Source organism: Nomascus leucogenys, chromosome 13, assembly GCF_006542625.1.
Source record: "Nomascus leucogenys isolate Asia chromosome 13, Asia_NLE_v1, whole genome shotgun sequence".
Classification (NCBI taxonomy): Eukaryota; Metazoa; Chordata; class Mammalia; order Primates; family Hylobatidae; genus Nomascus; species Nomascus leucogenys.
In genome coordinates this window covers 77,621,928-77,639,641 of record NC_044393.1, presented here as the reverse complement: position 1 = coordinate 77,639,641, position 17,714 = coordinate 77,621,928, and the positions used below count along the sequence as shown (strand labels likewise).

Genomic DNA, 17,714 nt, shown 5'->3' with positions numbered 1-17,714 from the left:
GTCAACATTCTTAATAAGAAAAAGTACCTGAAACTTGTATATTGAATTGTTTTAAAATGCTTCCTGTGTTCTTTTAGCTATTATTATTAAAGATTTCAAAAACAGTCGTGAATTTTTGCAACTAAAGGCATAAACAATGACTTATCTCTTAATAATTACGTGCCTTATAGACAGATGGAAAAAAGGGGGAACCTGTTGTTCCCAGCTGGTATACATTACCCTACCAAAACAATGTTTGAAAATGCCTCAGTAAATAAGTTTTTTAAAGGGTTCATGTGGGATTCTTGCTCCCAACAGTATGTTACTGTATAAAGTAGGGATATTTGTTACTACCAACAAAATTTGGGAGAAGCAAACAGTCTATTCACACATTCCATAAAAAAACATGATTTTATCATCTTATTATAATCAAATACAGAATCTGCATATGTGACTAACTTTAAATATTCACTGATCACAAAAAGGAATACTTTCTACTGAAAACTGCCAGCAGAGCTTTATCTCTACCTGCAAGGAGCCAGAACATCCTCATAAAAGTACCATCTACCCTAAATGACACCAAACCTAAGGGCCTTTCATTATTTTAGAGTAATTCTGTGAAAAAATATGTGCAGACCAAAATGTGGGTTGGACGTGCACAATATTAATGGGCGTGACATGAAGACTTAGAATACCCTCTGCATTTCTATTTTCTTTACTTTACTTTTTTTTTTTTTTTGAGACGGCTCTGTTGCCCAGGCTGGAGTGCAGTGGTGCGATCTCGGCTCACCACAAGCTCCACCTCCTGGGTTCACGCCATTCTCCTGCCTCAGCCTCCCGAGTAGCTGGGACTACAGGCGACCGCCACCACGCCCAGCTAAATTTTTTTGTATTTTTAGTAGAGGTGGAATTTCACAGTGTTAGCCAGGATGGTCTCGATCTCCTGACCTCGTGATCCACCTGCCTCGGCCTCCCAAAGTGCTGGGATTACAGGCGTGAGCCACCGTGCCTGATCTGCATTTCTATTTTCAGCCTGGAATGTTAGTATAGTTATTAGATTAAAACTGAAAGTGAGGATGGTCTCTCAAAGGAAAGCAACCTAATAGAAAACTAACTCTGTGATGCATATCTATCTATATCTACTTTCAAATGTTATGTGATAGTGCTCATTCTACATAGCAAAATATTTTTATTATTTCTGTCAATGTTGAAGAATAAAACATTGTACCCTTCAGTCAGTACATAACCCAATGAAAAAATAAATCTATTCTGCAGCATCTTCCAAAGCAAATCCTACAACGTCTTATGATCAAAATGCTACCCATCAAGGCAAAATATTTTTAGAAATTGCTATGCGTGGCACAACTTTCCACACAAATCTCTTGAATACAATTCAGAAAGTTGCACCAACAGTGCTCACTGAGAAGAATATTTTTACAAAATTGACCTGCATTTTCTTCAAAAGGAAGGCTTTGGAAGGACCAAAAAAGACATTCTCAGATCCCCAATTAGAAATAATCAACTGGGATTCTACCAAATCCATTTTTCAGGACAAAAGCTGTCTACCGAGAGAGCCAAAGAACCTGACTATGGCCCTGTTGTTACTGAAACAGTAACTCATACTCAGACATTAAGTTACAATTTTCTAAAAGACAAAGTTGGTTTGATTTTTGTTTTTTAATTAAGCAAATATCTGAGAATGAAAATAAAGGGAGTGAAGGACACCTCAGGAAATCATAAACTTTATAGGGATCCAATGTGCAGTTTATTAGCCCATCAAAGACTTGGCTTGTGCCAGGTCAGGAGGGTACAGATAAGTTTTTAAAAATTAAAAGCAGTAGAAATGAGAAGAGATGAGAAATCCCCTCATGCTATGTTCTTCTGGGAGCAAGATAATGCAGTTCAAGTTGGGTCTTGCAGTACTTGGTACTTTTATGCAAAAATGATGCTTTGCAGAATGAGGCACAAACTGTTATTCAATTAAAAATGTATGCAATCAGGCACTTAATGAAATTTTAGAGGTAGTAATTCCATGGTTAGCTTTCAGAAGATATATTAATAGTTCAATATAACTTTACTCATAACTGAGCCAGAAAAGAAGAAAAGAATTAGCCTTTATAAAGAATGTCATTACCCACACTAGACCCCTGAGAGCTGGTACCTTACCCAAGCCTTTCCTTGCTCTCTTCTGGTGTCAGCTGATCAAAGGTCTTTGCTTCTTCAGCACCCAAGAAGGCATCATGGTCATAATCAAAACTCTGAGCATCATTGTGAACCTTGTCACTGAGCTGAGGCTCATGATGTACACGGTCCTTCTTTTCTGTGGGCTTGCTCAAGGCAAACGCTGTGCACAGGGACAGGCACATAAGAAACTGTCGCAGGTCCATGATAATTAGATCTTAAAGAAAATGAAAAGTAGTTAATTCAGGAGGCAGTATGCTAATAACTAAATAAGAAATTAAAAGCTCACATCCAAGTTAAATTATTAATTTGATATACACATCTATGCAAGTCTTTTATATTATCCCAAATATTACTTAATCCATAAAATAAGTATGGTGGAATATCAGACTCTTCAATTATTATGGTGAGAAATTTTTACCAGTTTCCTTCATCTGATTGTAGGCTGATAAGAAATTTATAGTTAAAATGTCCACTTTGTTTTCTGTCAAAAGATACCAAAGTAGAACTTTAATCCTTTTGCCCAAGTTCATAAGAATTAAAAGTGAAAGAACCAAGATTTAAATGCTGACTTCAAATCCTTTACTTTTTGTACGCATTGGTGGTCTGGTCTTCAAACATGGCTGGTTATTAGAATCATCTAGGAAGCTTTAAGTTTCTCCTATTGATTTAGAATCTCTGAAGCTGAATTCAGACAGTCGTAGCTTTAAATGTTTTTCAGGTGATTCTGATGTTCATGAGATTAGGAACCAGTGAAATACTTGGCAGCTTCCTTGGTCTATAGCACCAAGTCTCCAACATTCAGGCTCAACCTTGAGTCACCTTCAAAGGCCAAATCATTCAGATGGTCTGGTCATAGATAAGAACTTCTTTATCCTTCTGCAGTTGTTTCCCATACTTGCCTAGGCATAAATACCACCTGTAGTACTGTTCAAAGTACAGATTTCCAGGCCCTGATTCAAACTTTCAGAATCTCTGTAGTCACAGGTGACTCTAATGAACAAGCACAAAGCTGGAACACTTGACTGAAAAATGTGACAAAAATCCTGCAAAGAAGCTGCAGAGTACACATCTGTTTAGCACACTCTACTGATACCCCATAATACTATCCAGAGTGGTTAAGGTCTTAGAGGAAAAAAAAACATTAAAAATCAAGAAGAAGGGTTTTCAGGCTTTTACATTTTTTCTTTCATCACTGGGAAAGCAGCTCAGTGGGGGTGGGAGGTCCTGAAATGGCAGAGGAGGACATATCAGTAGAGAGTGGGAAGTGTTCTGGAGTAAATACGACAACGCAGTAAGACAAACAGAAATGTACCTAAGGAGATAATGGGGGCAGGGGGTGGGGGGCAGTCATTCCCAAGTGCCCCAGTCTCAAAAAAGGTACTGTTACTGATGATGTGAAGGTTAAGACTTAGGAAAATCCATCAGAAGAAGCAATGTGAAGGCAAGACCATGAAACCCATAGAGAAACGGGTAGAAGATGGTACTTATCTTACTCTATTCCTACCAATGTTAGAACTTGGCTATGTTTCTCAACATTGTTTCATTCAATCCCATCAAAATACCCACATTTACAGACAAAGATATTTGTATTAAGAAGCTCAATGATGACAGTTCATAATAATTAAAAAATCGGAAAACAAATAAAAACAGAGAATTGGTAAAACATGTTAAATCTCGATTACGGAAAAATACACAAAGGTTAAAAAGAATGAGCCGGGTGTGGTGGCTCACGCTTGTAATCCCAGCACATTGGGAGGCCGAGGCGGGTGGATCACAAGGTCAGAAGATCAAGACCATCCTGGCTAACACAGTGAAACCCCGTCTCTGCTAAAAATACAAAAAATTAGCCAGGCATGGTGGTGGGCGCCTGTAGTCCCAGCTACTTGGGAGGCTGAGGCAGGAGAATGGCGTGAACCCAGGAGGCAGAGCTTGCAGCAAGCCCAGACAGCGCCTCTACACTCCAGCCTGGGCTACAGAGCAAGACTCCATCTCAAAAAAAAAGAATGACATGAGGCCGGGGGTGGTGGCTCACGCCTGTAATCCCAAGACTTTGGGAGGCTAATGCAGGCGGATCACTTGCATCCGGGAGTTTAAGACAAGCCTGGGTGATAGCGAAACGCTGTCTCTACTAAAAATACAAAAATCAGCCAGGCATGGTGGCACACACCTGTAGTCTCAGCTACTCAGGAGGCTGAGGTGGGAGGATAGCTTGAACCCACCAGGTGGAGGTTGCAGTTAGCTGAGATCGTGCCACTGCACTCCAGCCTGGGTGACAGAGATCCTGTCTCGGGAAAAAAAAAAAAAAAAAAAAAGCAGCCAGGCATGGTGGCTCACGCCTGTAATCCCAGCACTTTGGGAGGCCAAGGCAGGAGGATCACTTGAGGTCGAGTTCGAGACCACCCTGGGAAATATGGTGAAACCCTGTCTCTACTACAAATACAAAACTTAGCTGGGTGTGGTGGCACACGCCTGTTAGTCCCAGCTACTCAGGAGGTTGAGGCATGAGAAGTGCTGGAACCCGGGAGGCAGAGGCTGCAGTGAGCTGAGATCTTGCCACTGCACTTCAGTGACAGAGCGAGACCCTTTCTCAAAAAAAAAGAATGTAAAAAAAAAAAAAAAAGAATGAGATGCATCTATCTGCAGTGAAATGGAAAATTCACCAAGATATGTCAAGTGAACAAAAAAAGCAAGGTGCAAAACAATGTCAACATCTCACTTACATAAAAAGCAAAACAAAATTAAACAATCTCCCCAACTTGTATTTATTTGTATAAAATATAACATGCACATAAATGGTGTGGAAAGATAAACACCCATGTGTAAACAGTGGTAACCTCAAGGTTCATGGGAGAAGAGACAGGAATGGGGTGGGCTGGTAAGATTGGTGTGAAAGTGAACTTTAATACTGTATCCTGCTGTACTGTCTAATTTGTATGAACAGCACACTCTCATGTTTATTAGCTTTCTGTGTGTATCACTTGTAAAATATTGCTCTGGGTGAATAACGCTCTGGGTGAATAACTCTGGCTGACCCTCCAATAATTCAACTGATCAATCAAATCAGTTAAAGAGTAAATAGAAAATCCAAGATTTAGTGGCTCTATAAATACAGCCTTAAAGTGAGTATGCCTTTACTTCAGGGCAAAATGAAACTTCTATCTCAAACTATAAACAATTCTTTTTTTGAGACAGGGTCTTACTCTGTCACCCAGGCTAGATATAGTGGTGTGATGATAGCTCACTGCAGTCTGGTCCTCTGGGGCTCAGACTATCCTCCCACTTCAGCCTCCCAAGTAGCTGAATACAAGTGTGTACCACCATGCACAGCTAATTAAAAAAAAAAAAATGTTGTAGAGTCTCACTATGTTGCCCAGGCTGGTCTCAAGCAATCCTCCAGACCTGGCCTCCCAAAGTGCTGGGATTACAGTCGTAAGCCACCATACCCAGCCTATAAACAAATAATTCTTTGGATAAACAAAACTTTGGAAACAAAAAAACAGAATTATATGTTGTTGATGTTTTGGGATATATCCCAACAATATGTATAATGACAGAGGCTTGCAGAATCAAGTAAAATCAAGAGTCACTGCAACAAAGGATTTTCCTTATGCCTAAGGGGACTTTATCTTTAGGAAAATTTTACAAATGATTACATTCTCAAAATAAAATATAGCATAATACCCTAACAATTCTTGCCAACCCCAAATATTACAATATGAATAAATACTTACGCACTCTAACACTAACAGGGCCTGGAAAGGATACTGTACCAAGTTTTGAGACATGTAGCATACAGAAATGTAATAGGTTGGTTCACTTTGTGATTTAGAGGGAAAACTACGTTTATGTTTCAGGCTTAATATCTTCATACAAGGATACCAGAATTCCAAAGAGTAAAAGCCAAGTGATTTAGCTTTATCACTCACCCATTTCTCCTTCCTTCCCCTCTCCTGATTAAACTTCCAATCTCACCCCTTAAATAGGCTCCTCCATTCTGTCAATCAGTGCTTCTCAGATCTCCACTACCCACTGTCTTTCCCAGACTGTGCTGTTCCTTCATGCTTGCTCCTCCCTTTCCCTCACCCACATAGTTTCTACCCTGCTGCCTCTGCTTCCTCACTGTCCAATGCTACCCCGAAACCTGGCTTCCTTACTATTGATGAAACTGCCTACAAGGGTCATCAAGGACCCAGATGGACAAAGCCAATGGTCTATCTTTACTTCTTTATCTTTCTGCAGGGAGGAATGAAAAATCTGCACTTTAAGTAAGTTCTACTTAAAAAAAAAAACAAAACGTCCTTTGTGCCCACATATATACCAACTCCTGGCTATTAGAAACTTTAACAAAAGGCCTCTTGTTTTATGAATATAGACACTAAAAACAAAAAACACCATCCATACCAAAAACTGTACTAGATTTATCTAAAACCATATGGTTTTTGGTATGGAGCATGTATGTTCAAGCAGAAACAAAGGACATCTAAGACAAAGGATATTTTATGTGGGAAGATGTGAAAGGAACAGTAAAAAATAACTTCATACACAGCATTTGAAAAACTACATTAGTGCACTTTGTTTTCTTTTGTTGAGACTGAGTCTATCTCTGTCGCCCAGGATGGAGTGCAGTGGTGTGATCTTGGCTCACTGCAACCTCCACTTCCTGGGTTCAAGTGATTCTCCTGCCTCAGCCTCCTGAATAGCTGGGATTACAGGCATGGTCTACCATGCCCGAATAATTTTTGTATTTTTAGTAGATACGGGGTTTCACCATGTTGTCCAGGTTGGTCTCGAACTCCTGACCTCAAGTGATCCTCCCATCTCGGCCTCCCAAAGTGTCGGGATTACAGGTGTGAGCTACCATGACCAGCCAGTACACTTCATTTCTGAAGCATCTTTGTCTTTTCAACCAAATTGAAACCAAATGATACAAAGTTAATGGCCCTTCTCATTTTCCTCACCCACTTCAACACTTTATAAAAGTTTAGATTGGGCCAGCAGCAGTGGCTCACGCCTGTAATCCCAGCACTTTGGGGGGCCAAGGCGGATGGAATGCTGGAGTTCAAGACCAGCCTAGGCAACCCCATCTCCACCAAAAATACAAAAAATTAGCTGGGTGTGGTGGCGCAGCTATAGTCCCAGCTACCTGGGAAGCTGAGGTGGGAGGATCGCCTGAGCCCCGGAGACACGAAGGTGCAGTGAGTCATGATCATGCCACCACACTGCAGCCTTGGTGAGGGAACAAGACCCTGTCTCAAAAAAAGTTCAAATTGGATACTTTTGTCCAAAAAGTAAAAAAAAAAAGTTTAGAGGAATAGGTACAGATCACTTCCAGCTGGAAAGATCTTTGTGTATCCATTGGGCCATATATATTGATCACAATACTGGTCCAATGGATATACTATGGACATAATGGACAACATAATATTAGGAAAAATATGATACACATAAACAAAAGACTTAGCTGTATGAGCTTTTATCATGTGATCTAGAAAGTAAACCAATGGTTGTGAAAACTGAATCTCCCCACCTCCCATTTCTCAAATGAGTTTCTCTCTCTAAAATTCTGTCCCTCTTCCACGAAGGGTAACATCTAATATTTTTTTCTTGGGAAAAAAAAAAATCTAGACCTGTACTGCCCAGTACAGTAGCCACTAGCCACATGTGACTATTAAGCACTTGAAATGTGGCTAGTGTGAATTGAGATTGGTATAAGTGTTACATTTCATATTGAAAGAATGGTATTTTATATGTATTAGATTAAATATTATTAAAATTACTTTCACCTGTTTTAGATTTTCACCTGAAAATTTAAAATTACATATGTGGCTTGTATTATATTTTTATTGGACAGCATGTTAGACACAAACCAAAAGATTAGAACAGAAAATATATCCAGTAGCTATCATCCTTTTGTAGTATTAGTATGTCACCAATAATGGTCTTCTATAAAGTTGTTTTCATGAATCGTTCCAGTAATTTATAAAGAGAAAAGATTAACTGGGTTAAGTGTGATTTTAATAATAATGAGTCTTAAGAATTGGTTTCTTCGATCCATCCAAAAATGTCCTTAAAAGCTCTAAATTCTTATCACTTCTCCCTACCCCACCCTTCAGGTAAGAACTTAGAGCTTTCAAGGAAGTTTTTGTCCTTAGTGTCCATAGTGTATCCGTTGGACCAGTATTGCGATCGATACATGGCCCTAACTTTCAATTTTGGTAAAGTGCCATTGGTCACAGAATACTTAAATTGTTTCAGGGAAATTTAGACGTTTAAATTCAACTTCACAAGAACGTTAACACTGAGTGATCCAACAGTTATTTTGGTTGACCAAAGACCCATTGCTCAATGTTAACAATTGGGAGAAATGGGTGTGGTAGTAAAATTCCAGTTCTCTGAGCTGGATGGATAGTCACCAGAAAAGAAATTTCTCCATAACGCAGCAAAAGCAGGATCTCATTGTTTAACTGTCTACTTCAATCGGAGATTACAGGGAACAGCCTGATAGCAATTTAACTATACTAAGGCCCAGGTTATGAGATCTAGAAAATGAAGTTATCTTGTTATCTATCAACTTTAGTACTATACCAATGGACTATCACATAAAAGTGATGGCATCCTTCATAATTTGATAAAAGTCATGATACCAACACATAATTTATTTAACGTCTCTCTAGTGATGAAGTTACATCTGTTCATCAATACATTGTAATTATATTGTGTGATGGAGGGAATACATTTATAAGACAGCTGAGATAATAAAAGTGTAAAATCTGGCTGCAGAAGAAAAACCCTGAGAATGTCTGAAACTATTACTCAAGCTTCATTAGTTCTATAACCAAAGCAACTCAGCACAAACTTTAAATTTTTCTGGCTACAGAATAAAAAACTTTTTAAAGAAAAAAGTTCTAGAAATTCTGAGAGAAAAAAGTTTCCTTTTCGTTGACAAGCCTTATAATCAATTGTGAGAGAAATGCTATTTGAAATGTAGGGATAGGAGCCTTGGTTTCTAGTTGTAATTTTGCTGCGCATGTGTAACATGCATGACATTGTTGAGAATTTGGTAGTTATTTTAGCTCAACTTTCCTTCAGTGCCAGATGTCTATAAATAAATTTAAGATTAGAAGACCTACCTACTATGATCACTCTAGCTGGAAGTGATCTGTTATCTTTTTTTCTTTTTGGACAAAAAGGGTATGATCCAATCTAAACTTCTATGAAACTCGTTTGAACCACTCAAAAACAATGACCATAGGTTACTTTGTCTCCTTAGCTCCCCTTTAGAGTCTACATTTCTGGAAGAATGTCTACATATCAGCTAATACAAATTATTATCCCTATATTGTCCCTAATACACTGTTTTGCACTTTTCTGATACCAATACATTTTACTGGATTTATACATCTTACTGAATTAATTGGGCGGTACTTGGCAGCAATGTGGTTCCTGCCTGCCTGTGTTCTCCAACTTCCAATTCCGTTTACTGGATGTGGCAATCAGCCAGGAACAGGCAAAAGTGTTATTTCAGCTGTCTTAACTCTAATACATAAATTACTGCATCAGCAACATCCATACTTAAGAGTTCAGAGTGAGAATCTAGGGCCTTATGGCCTAGCTAGCATTTCCAATGGCTATCCTTGGCTACACCTCTGTCCTTTCAATATCCCTGGTATACCTACGTTACAGAAAATCTGTGTTAACACCAATGTACTAGGGTGTGGTGTTGTATACCTCTAGTCTCAGCTACTTGGGAGGCTGAGGCAGGAGGACTGCTTGAGCATGGGAGTTCAAGGCTCCACCTGGGCAACACAGTGAGACCCTCAACTCTAAAATAAATAAATTTTAAAAAATAACTCCAATATATTGATCCCAATACTGCTCTAATGGATATTAAGTGCTAACAATAAGTACTTCTTGACACATCACTGGATGAATGAAAACAAACAATGATCATATTGAGAGTGACAATGAGTTGGTTTCAAAGCTATATTGAGTACTATTCACTCAGGCATACTCAACACATTTTTGTGAGCTCATTAATGGCTTTCCTACTTGTGATTCTCAAAAGAATCCTATTGGAACCTCCCCACTCCCCAATCACAGTAAAACCTCAGATTAGGTCTTGGCAAACTCATTTTCTTGACAAATACAATTTAGAGGTTATATCTGGTCCCTCATTTGGATTATACTATATAAATTCTTCAGTGATGACTGTCGTTTGGTATTTGGTTAATTAAATCTACTGAGTGAGGTCAAACTTGCATTTGTCTTGTGTCAAGTTCCATTCTACGGCAAAGACTAATTTAACAGAGATTCCAAGGTTCTCTGCCTCCAAGCTGAATAAGCTACTAGAACAAAAAACAACTAGAAGCCACCTTATTCCCAATTCATTAACGTTGACTTCATGGTCCATGCCAGAAAATGAATGCAATTCAATTCTCAAAGACACTATTCTAGAATTTTATACACTTAGGAATTCAGATCACAGGCTCAGAAGTTTTAGCAGGAGACCCACGGAGCTTGTGCCTTGATGCAACAGCAGCTTCTGAAACTGCAAGCCACTCTACGCTTAATCATGGCAGCTACAGGGAATTAAGTTTATTTCTGACCGCAGCATGCTAAAAATCAGTAGGATATGGGGCTAGAAGCAACAAAAAACGTAAAAAAAATTAATTCCCCAATAAAGCTTTAAAAACTATTTTCCGTCGCTAACTGAAGTACGTAGCCAAATATGGAAGCTCTAAACATTCGGCTTTTCTTTAAAATCATAGATATCACCTAGTGTCGTCACTCGTTCTTTCCCCACTTGTTTCTGCACCCTTTAGGTGAGTGAACACGACCTTGGCAGATGCACCCTACTCTCGGGATGTGGCCTTGGGGCGGGGCTGGCAGATACAAGCAGGATGGTGAGTGGGAGGCGGCAAAGAACTGTTACAATAACACTATCCAAATGCCCTCCGACCTTCCGGAGGCAAACCTCTGGTGCCAGGGACTCGGTAAGTGGCGTGACCTAGAGACGGAGGACCAGGACGCAGCAAACCAGGCACAGAACAGTACCCAACGGGACGGAGTTCGACCGGACCAGCCCCCTTCCCAGAGCGCGCGGGAAGACGGGCGGCGGCCTCCATCCCAGGCTCACACCGAGGGCCCCGGCATCTCCAGCAGGATCAGGCCTGGGACCCGGGCGCCAGCAGAGACAGCGGCCCCGAGTGAGGCAGTCCCCTGCCGCGCCGAGAACAAGACCAGGGACAGAAAGAAAGCGAATAAAGATGAGGCAGTGGTGAAGGGGCTGGGCATCACCGTACTTACCTTTCCTCGTAGCCCCCACAGCACAGGATGCCGAGGCCGCCGCTCACCCACCGGCTCAGCTCACGCGCGCAAGCACCGCCCAACCGGAAGCGGGTCCGCGCCCCGCCCTCATCCGCCTCGCCGGCGGCCTCCCGACCAATCATCAGCAAACCCGCCGCTGACGCATAGCTTCCCCGAGTAGCCATTGGTCTAACGATCGCATAGCCGGGATTGGCTGGAAAGCGCCACGTCCCCGGGACCGCGCCGAGTTGCGCGGAGCGGATTACCGCCCAACTCTCGTCCCCGGGCTTGTTGGGACCGCGGGCTCCAGCCCCAGCCCCAGCCCCAGCCCCAGCCCCAGCCCCGTACTGCGGGTGGCGTGGGCGCGGCCGTCTGGCCGCCACGTCCCCATTCACAGCTCATGACTCTGCTTCCACAGGGCTTCTTAGACTATCCTGCTAGTTATCTTCATTCCCGCAAGACCACCAGGGCGGAATTAATCCGACTGAATCAGTCACCAACTTTATTGAACAATCCCAACTTTTTCTTTCCCTTCAGCGCTGCGCCCTGTGCTATCTACAGGAGGCTCTTCAGTCTTTGGCACCAGTGTATCTTTCAGCTCCATCTCCCAACACTCCCCCTCATCTTGCGCTCTGGGCACCATCATCTGTTTCCTAACAACCGGTCCTTTTTCATCTCTTAAGATTTTTGATCAAGAGGCTTCCTCTGCCAGGAATAAGTGCGTTTTCCTGATTTTCTGCCTTGCCAATAGAAGTCCCAGTTCAGATGTTAGCTCTAGAAGCCTTCCCTGACCTCACTAAGCATAATTCTTACCTTATTTACCATCATAGCTGTTTATAGCTTCAGTACACTTCGCCAAATTCTGCTATAAAATGTAGCTTATCCATCTGTCCTCTTCTAGAGTAAGCTCCTGGGTAGGTATCTGTCTTTTCATCTTTATATCTGCAGCTCTGTGCTTACTGCCCAGCTCAGTAATGTTAAGTGAAGAGAATGGGCCGAACCCGGTGCATGTCCCTGAAAATTTAATTTCATGTCATGAAATTAAAACAAGTATCAAATAAAGGCTACTATAGCTTCAACACAAATGGAATATAAACCTGTGGCATTCTTAGCACATAAAGCCTCTATAGTTTAAAATCACATTGAGACAAGTTGTAAGCTCATGAAACAGTTAAGCTCATGAAAGCAAGCTAGTTACTGTCAACGTGAAAGGTTTACAACTAATCTTTCTGGCATTCAAAGGAGTGTCAGCGACCCTTGGTGGTAGTCAGTGAAGGCTTCAGAGGAAGATATGACTAAGGCTGGACTAAGGAAGTCCCAAATGGACTATTCAGCAAGAAGAGTAATAGGAATAAGGACAAGTGGAGGGCAGAGTGGGAGGTAAATTCTCAGGCCAGGTAGCAAATGAGGAAGGTAAAAAAGGGGTGGGGGGAAACAATGAAAGGAAAGCATGGATAGTAAGTTTGGAGAGGTAATGGAAGATCTTGTCAATCTGAGGAGCCTGAACTGAAGACAGTGGGAACTGTGGGTCTTCCTGGGAAGGTTTCTAAGCTTGTGCCTACAGGGAAGCCATCTAATGGGTATTAACAATAAAACAGGCTGCCTCAGGAGGCATTATTTCAAAAACAGTTTTTAAAATACCTCCTGAAGGATCACTTGAGGCCAGGGGTTCGAGACCAGCCTGGACAAAATAGCGAGACCCTTCCTTCCCCTATCTCTACAAAAAACAAAAATTAAAAATTAGCTAGGCGTGGTGGCACACATATGTAGTTCAAGCCAGTTGCTTGAGCCCAGGAGGTTGAGGCTGCAATGAACTATGATTGTGCCACTTCACTCCAGCCTGGGCAACAGAGCAAGACTCTTTCCCTTAAAAAATAAAAATAACAACTCCTTAAAGTCAGGCACTGTGTTAGGTGCTGGTGAACCCAAAGTAAATAGGACATCATCCCTGTCCTCAAGGAACTCAGCTTAATGGTGTGCCATCCATCCTGGAATTGTCCTAGTAAAGGCTAAACAGGTAGTGAGGGTGCCAGAGATGGGGCCTTCCAACCCTGAGGTTCCCTAATGGAGAAGGGCCTGGCCTAGCAAGGGAAAGGGAAATGGAAATGAACCCTTATATACAAGAGTTTTTTTGTTTGTTTGTTTTGTTTTGTTTTGTTTTGTTGAGATGGAGTTTTGCTTTTGTCACCCAGGCTGTAGTGCAATGGTGCGACCTTGGCTCACTGCAACCTCCGCCTCCTAGGTTCAAGTGATTCTTCTGCCTCAGCCTCCCAAGTAACTGGGATTACAGGCATGTGCCACCACGCCTGGCTAATTTTTGTATTTTTAGTAGAGACAAGGTTTCACCATGTTGGTCAAGCCAATGTCGAACTCCTGACCTCTAGTGATCCGCCTGCCTCGGCCTCCCAAAGTGCTGGGATTACAGGCATGAGCCACTGCGCCCAGCCACAAGAGAGATTTTAAAAGTGGAAATAAGTCCTGAGCTTAGTGACCACTCGAATGAAAGAAATGAAGAAGGAGCACTCAAAAGTTAAAAGGTTTAATCATGGGAGACAAGGAGAATGAGCTAGATGCATGGAATGGGGAAGTCAGTTGAGTTCAAGACATAGGAAGTCTATGTGATGGCGCAACATCTAAAGAGAAACAGCCAAGAACCTGGAGGAGATACTTGGGAGGGGTTGTTGGCCAGGAGATGGCTGATGGAGCCATGAGAACAGATAAACTTTTTGAGGAGATGAAAGCAGATTAGGCCTCATGGGAGCCCCAGAGTTAGAAAGTAGGTGGAAGAAGGAAGAAAAGGACTTGAGCGACAACACATGTTAGAAATGCCACCAATAGCTGCACCCAAGGCCATCGGGTGAGAGCAGCACTGAAGGACTGCTTGTGGCCAGCATGATGGTGTCACCACAAAAGGCTGACATTCGTCTCCAAGCGTCCCATCTCTGCTCATGGGTGCTACTGAACCTTCAGTGTTTCCTGTGTGCAGACACTGTTCTAGGAACTGGGGATACAGCAGTGAACAAAATTAAGTCTGTCATGGTGCTTATATTCTGGTGTGTAGAGGTAGGTGAGACAGCCCATAAACAAGATAAAAAAAGCAACATACATAGAATGAGAGGTGGCGACAGGTGTTGTTACCTGAAAAACCAGGGTTTGTTCGCTTAGTGAGTAACAAACAATGCAAAACTCAGTTTTTGATCAACAGCAGTTTTATTACTTGGCATATGTAAGAAGGATACTGGGAATGTTCTCTAAAGCAGTGTCTCCCCAAGGGAAAGTGACAGGAGGGTTTTACGGGGTGATGGAGAGGGTGCAAAATCACATGTAGAGGAGGGGTCCCAGTGGTACAGACGAGTGAGTCATTATGCCAGAACATAGGTGGCATGTTATGGCAATGAAGCTATAGCTCCTCCTAGGGTGGAGACTTTGGCATGGTCAAGAGAAAAGTTGACTCAGTTCATCTATAAATTGCCAGGGTCTGCAAGGAGCTGGTTCAAACCAACAGGGTGACCACATTCCATGCAGGGTTTGGGGAAGAACAGGCTGCAGGGCAGAAAGCTGTAAAACAGGCTGATTGCTCAAGTTGACTGAATTCCTTTTATCCCTGGAGACCCTGATATGGTTTGGATCTGTGTCCCTGCCCAAATCTCATGTCAAATTGTAAACCCTAGTATTGGAGGAGGGGCCTGGTGGGAGGTGATTGGATCATGGGGCGGAGTTCTCATGAATGGTTTAGCACCATCCCCGCTTGGTACTGTATAGTGAGTGATTTCTAATGAGATCTGTTCATTTAAAGTCTGTGGCACCTCCCCCTCCCCTTCCTCCTGCTCCAGCCATGCAAGACTTATCTGCTTCCCCACTGCCTTCTGCCGTAATTTCCCTGAGGCCTCCCGAGAAGCAGAAGCCACTGTGCTTCCTGTACAGCTGCAGAACTGTGAGCCAATTAAATCTCTTTTCTTTGTAAATTACCCAGTCTCAGGTATTTCTTTATAGCAATACAAGAATGGACTAATACAGACCCTCTCTGTCTGCTTACATAAGGAGAAAAATAAGGCAGGAAAGGAGAACAGTGAGTGTTGGGACTATCAGGAGTGGTGTTGCCATCTCAGAAAAGGTAGCCAGGCAAGCTCATGAGAGGGTGACACATGAGTGAACATCTGAAGGTGATGAGCATTCCAGGAAAAGGGAACACCAAGGCAAGGCCCTGAGGTGGGAGTATGTTTGAAGTGTTTGAGGAGCAACTGGAAGCCAGTGGGACTGGAGTACAGTAGCAAGGAGAGTAGAGGACGTGAGGTCAGAGAGGGAGCAACAGGAATGGGGGAGGGAGAGAGGGACACCATGTAGGGCCTTTAGGCTATTGCAAGGACTTTAGCTTTCGCTATGATGAGTGAGAGGATATGGAAGACTATTTGCTAAATTGTTTCTTCTTCTTTCTGTGAACCCAGCTAGACTACATTTCCCAGCCTCCCTTGCAGTGTGGTCATATGACTGAGCTCTGACTGAAGGAAGGAGGGTGGAGATGTTGTACGCTACTTCCAGTACTGGCCTTACAGACCTGCCATGTGTAATTCTCCAAGCTCATTCTGTTTCTGTGGCTAGAAGCTGTGTATGGCAGATGGCAGAGCCACAAGATGGAAAGAAGCCCAGGTTCCTGTGAAAGTGCCACTCAGTTTTTGAACCAGGAACACCATTTTTGGACTCTTTGTGAATGAGAAGTAGAACTTCTATTAGCTATTTTATGCCATTGATATATTAGGATTTATCTCTTTCAGAGCTAGCATTGCCTTAACTAATACAGAAGGGAAACCACTGGAAGGTTTTGAGCAGAGAAGAAACATGATCTAAGATTTTTAAAGGATCACATTAGACTGAAAGGGAGTAAGGTTAGGAATGGAGTGCATTTAGGAGGTGTTTGCGACAATCCAGGTGAGTGATGATGATGGTTTGGTCCAGGTTGGTAGCAGTGGAAGTAGTGAGAATATCAAATTCTGAATATATTTTGAAAGTAGTTTGAAAGGATTTCCTAATGGGTTGGAAATAGGGTGGAGAGAAAGAGAAGAGTTAAGGATGACTCCAAGGTTTTGAGCAAGTAGAAAAATGAGGCTTCCACTTATTAGGATGGGGAAGACTTTAGAGAGAACAAAGTTTTGAGGGATAATTTTTTTTTTTTTTTTTTCTGAGACAGAGTCTCGCTCTGTCGCCCAGGCTGGAGTGCAGTGGTGTGATCTCAGCTCACTGCAACCTCCGCCTCCTGGGTTCAAGTGATTCTCCTGGCTCAGCCTCCCAAGTAGCTGGGATTACAGGCATGCACCACCACACCCAGCTAATTTGAGGGGTAATATTGAGAGATTTGTTTTGGGCATGTTGAGATACATATTAGATATTCAAGTAGAGATACTGACTAGGCAGTTGGATATGTATCTCTGGAGTACATAGTGGTCTGGACTAAAGATATAAATTTAAGAGTATATTTGTGGCATGAAATCCATGTGTTTTGATTACAAGAGACTTAAGGACTGAATCCTGGGAATTTCTGATGTTCAGACATGATTAGGGGGTGTGATGAGAATGAATCAGCAAAGGAACTGAGAAAAAGGCCAATGAGGGAGAAGGAAAGCCAGGAGAGTGTCCTGGAAGCCAAGTGAAGAAAAGGTTCAGGGAGAAAGCATGCTGCTGACAGTGAGGTGGGGCCTGGTTGGCCATGGGCTTTAGCAATGTGGGAATCTTTGACAGGTTTGTCGAGGTAGTGGATGCAAAAACCTGATTGAAGGACTTCAAGAGACAATGGAGATTTTTAAAAGTTGGATCCCTTTCATGGAGTTTGCTGTAGAGGGGTGGAGAAAACTGGAGTAAGGAGGCAGAGGGGCCAAGAGAGGTTTTGTTTTATTTTGTTCTGTTTTTAATGTAAGAAATAAGTATATTTAGGAGGCATGCCAGTATGTTCATTGCTGATGGGAAGGATCTAGAAGTAGAGATCAAACTGGTGACATAGGAAAAAGGAAAACATGCTGGTGTGACATCTTTGGGTGAGATGGAATGGGATCTACTACAAAAGGGGAAGAGCTGGACTTTGCTTGGAGAGACAGTTCCTCCATAGTAACAAGGAGAGAAGCTAGAGTCAATGGGTCTGGATCTAGGTAACTGGTAGATATGGTGGTGAGAGCCTGAAATTCTCTTTCAATTCTATGTTCTCAGTGAAATAGGAAGTGGGGTCATCAGGAGGCATTGGCAGTTAGAGGAGAGAG

At 42.3% G+C, this 17,714-nt stretch overlaps 1 protein-coding gene across 3 annotated transcripts in view; it reads right to left on the bottom strand.

Annotated features, from left to right (window-relative positions):
• CALU (calumenin) overlaps positions 1 to 11,610 on the bottom strand; it is a 32,158-nt gene extending 20,548 nt beyond the window's left edge. The window contains exons 1-3 of one of the 3 annotated variants that reach the window (XM_003261301.4): positions 11,470 to 11,498; positions 2,582 to 3,387; positions 2,146 to 2,377 (exon numbers count right to left, since the gene is read on the bottom strand). In XM_003261301.4, coding sequence (XP_003261349.1) covers positions 2,146 to 2,377; positions 2,582 to 2,693 — 344 coding nt within the window. In that variant the 5' untranslated portion in view covers positions 2,694 to 3,387; positions 11,470 to 11,498. Of the gene's footprint in view, positions 1 to 2,145; positions 2,378 to 2,581; positions 3,388 to 11,469 lie in introns of all 3 variants that reach the window. The other 2 variants (XM_003261298.4, XM_003261300.3) reach the window with 2 other exon arrangements.
• Positions 11,611 to 17,714: the final 6,104 nt, after the last annotated feature.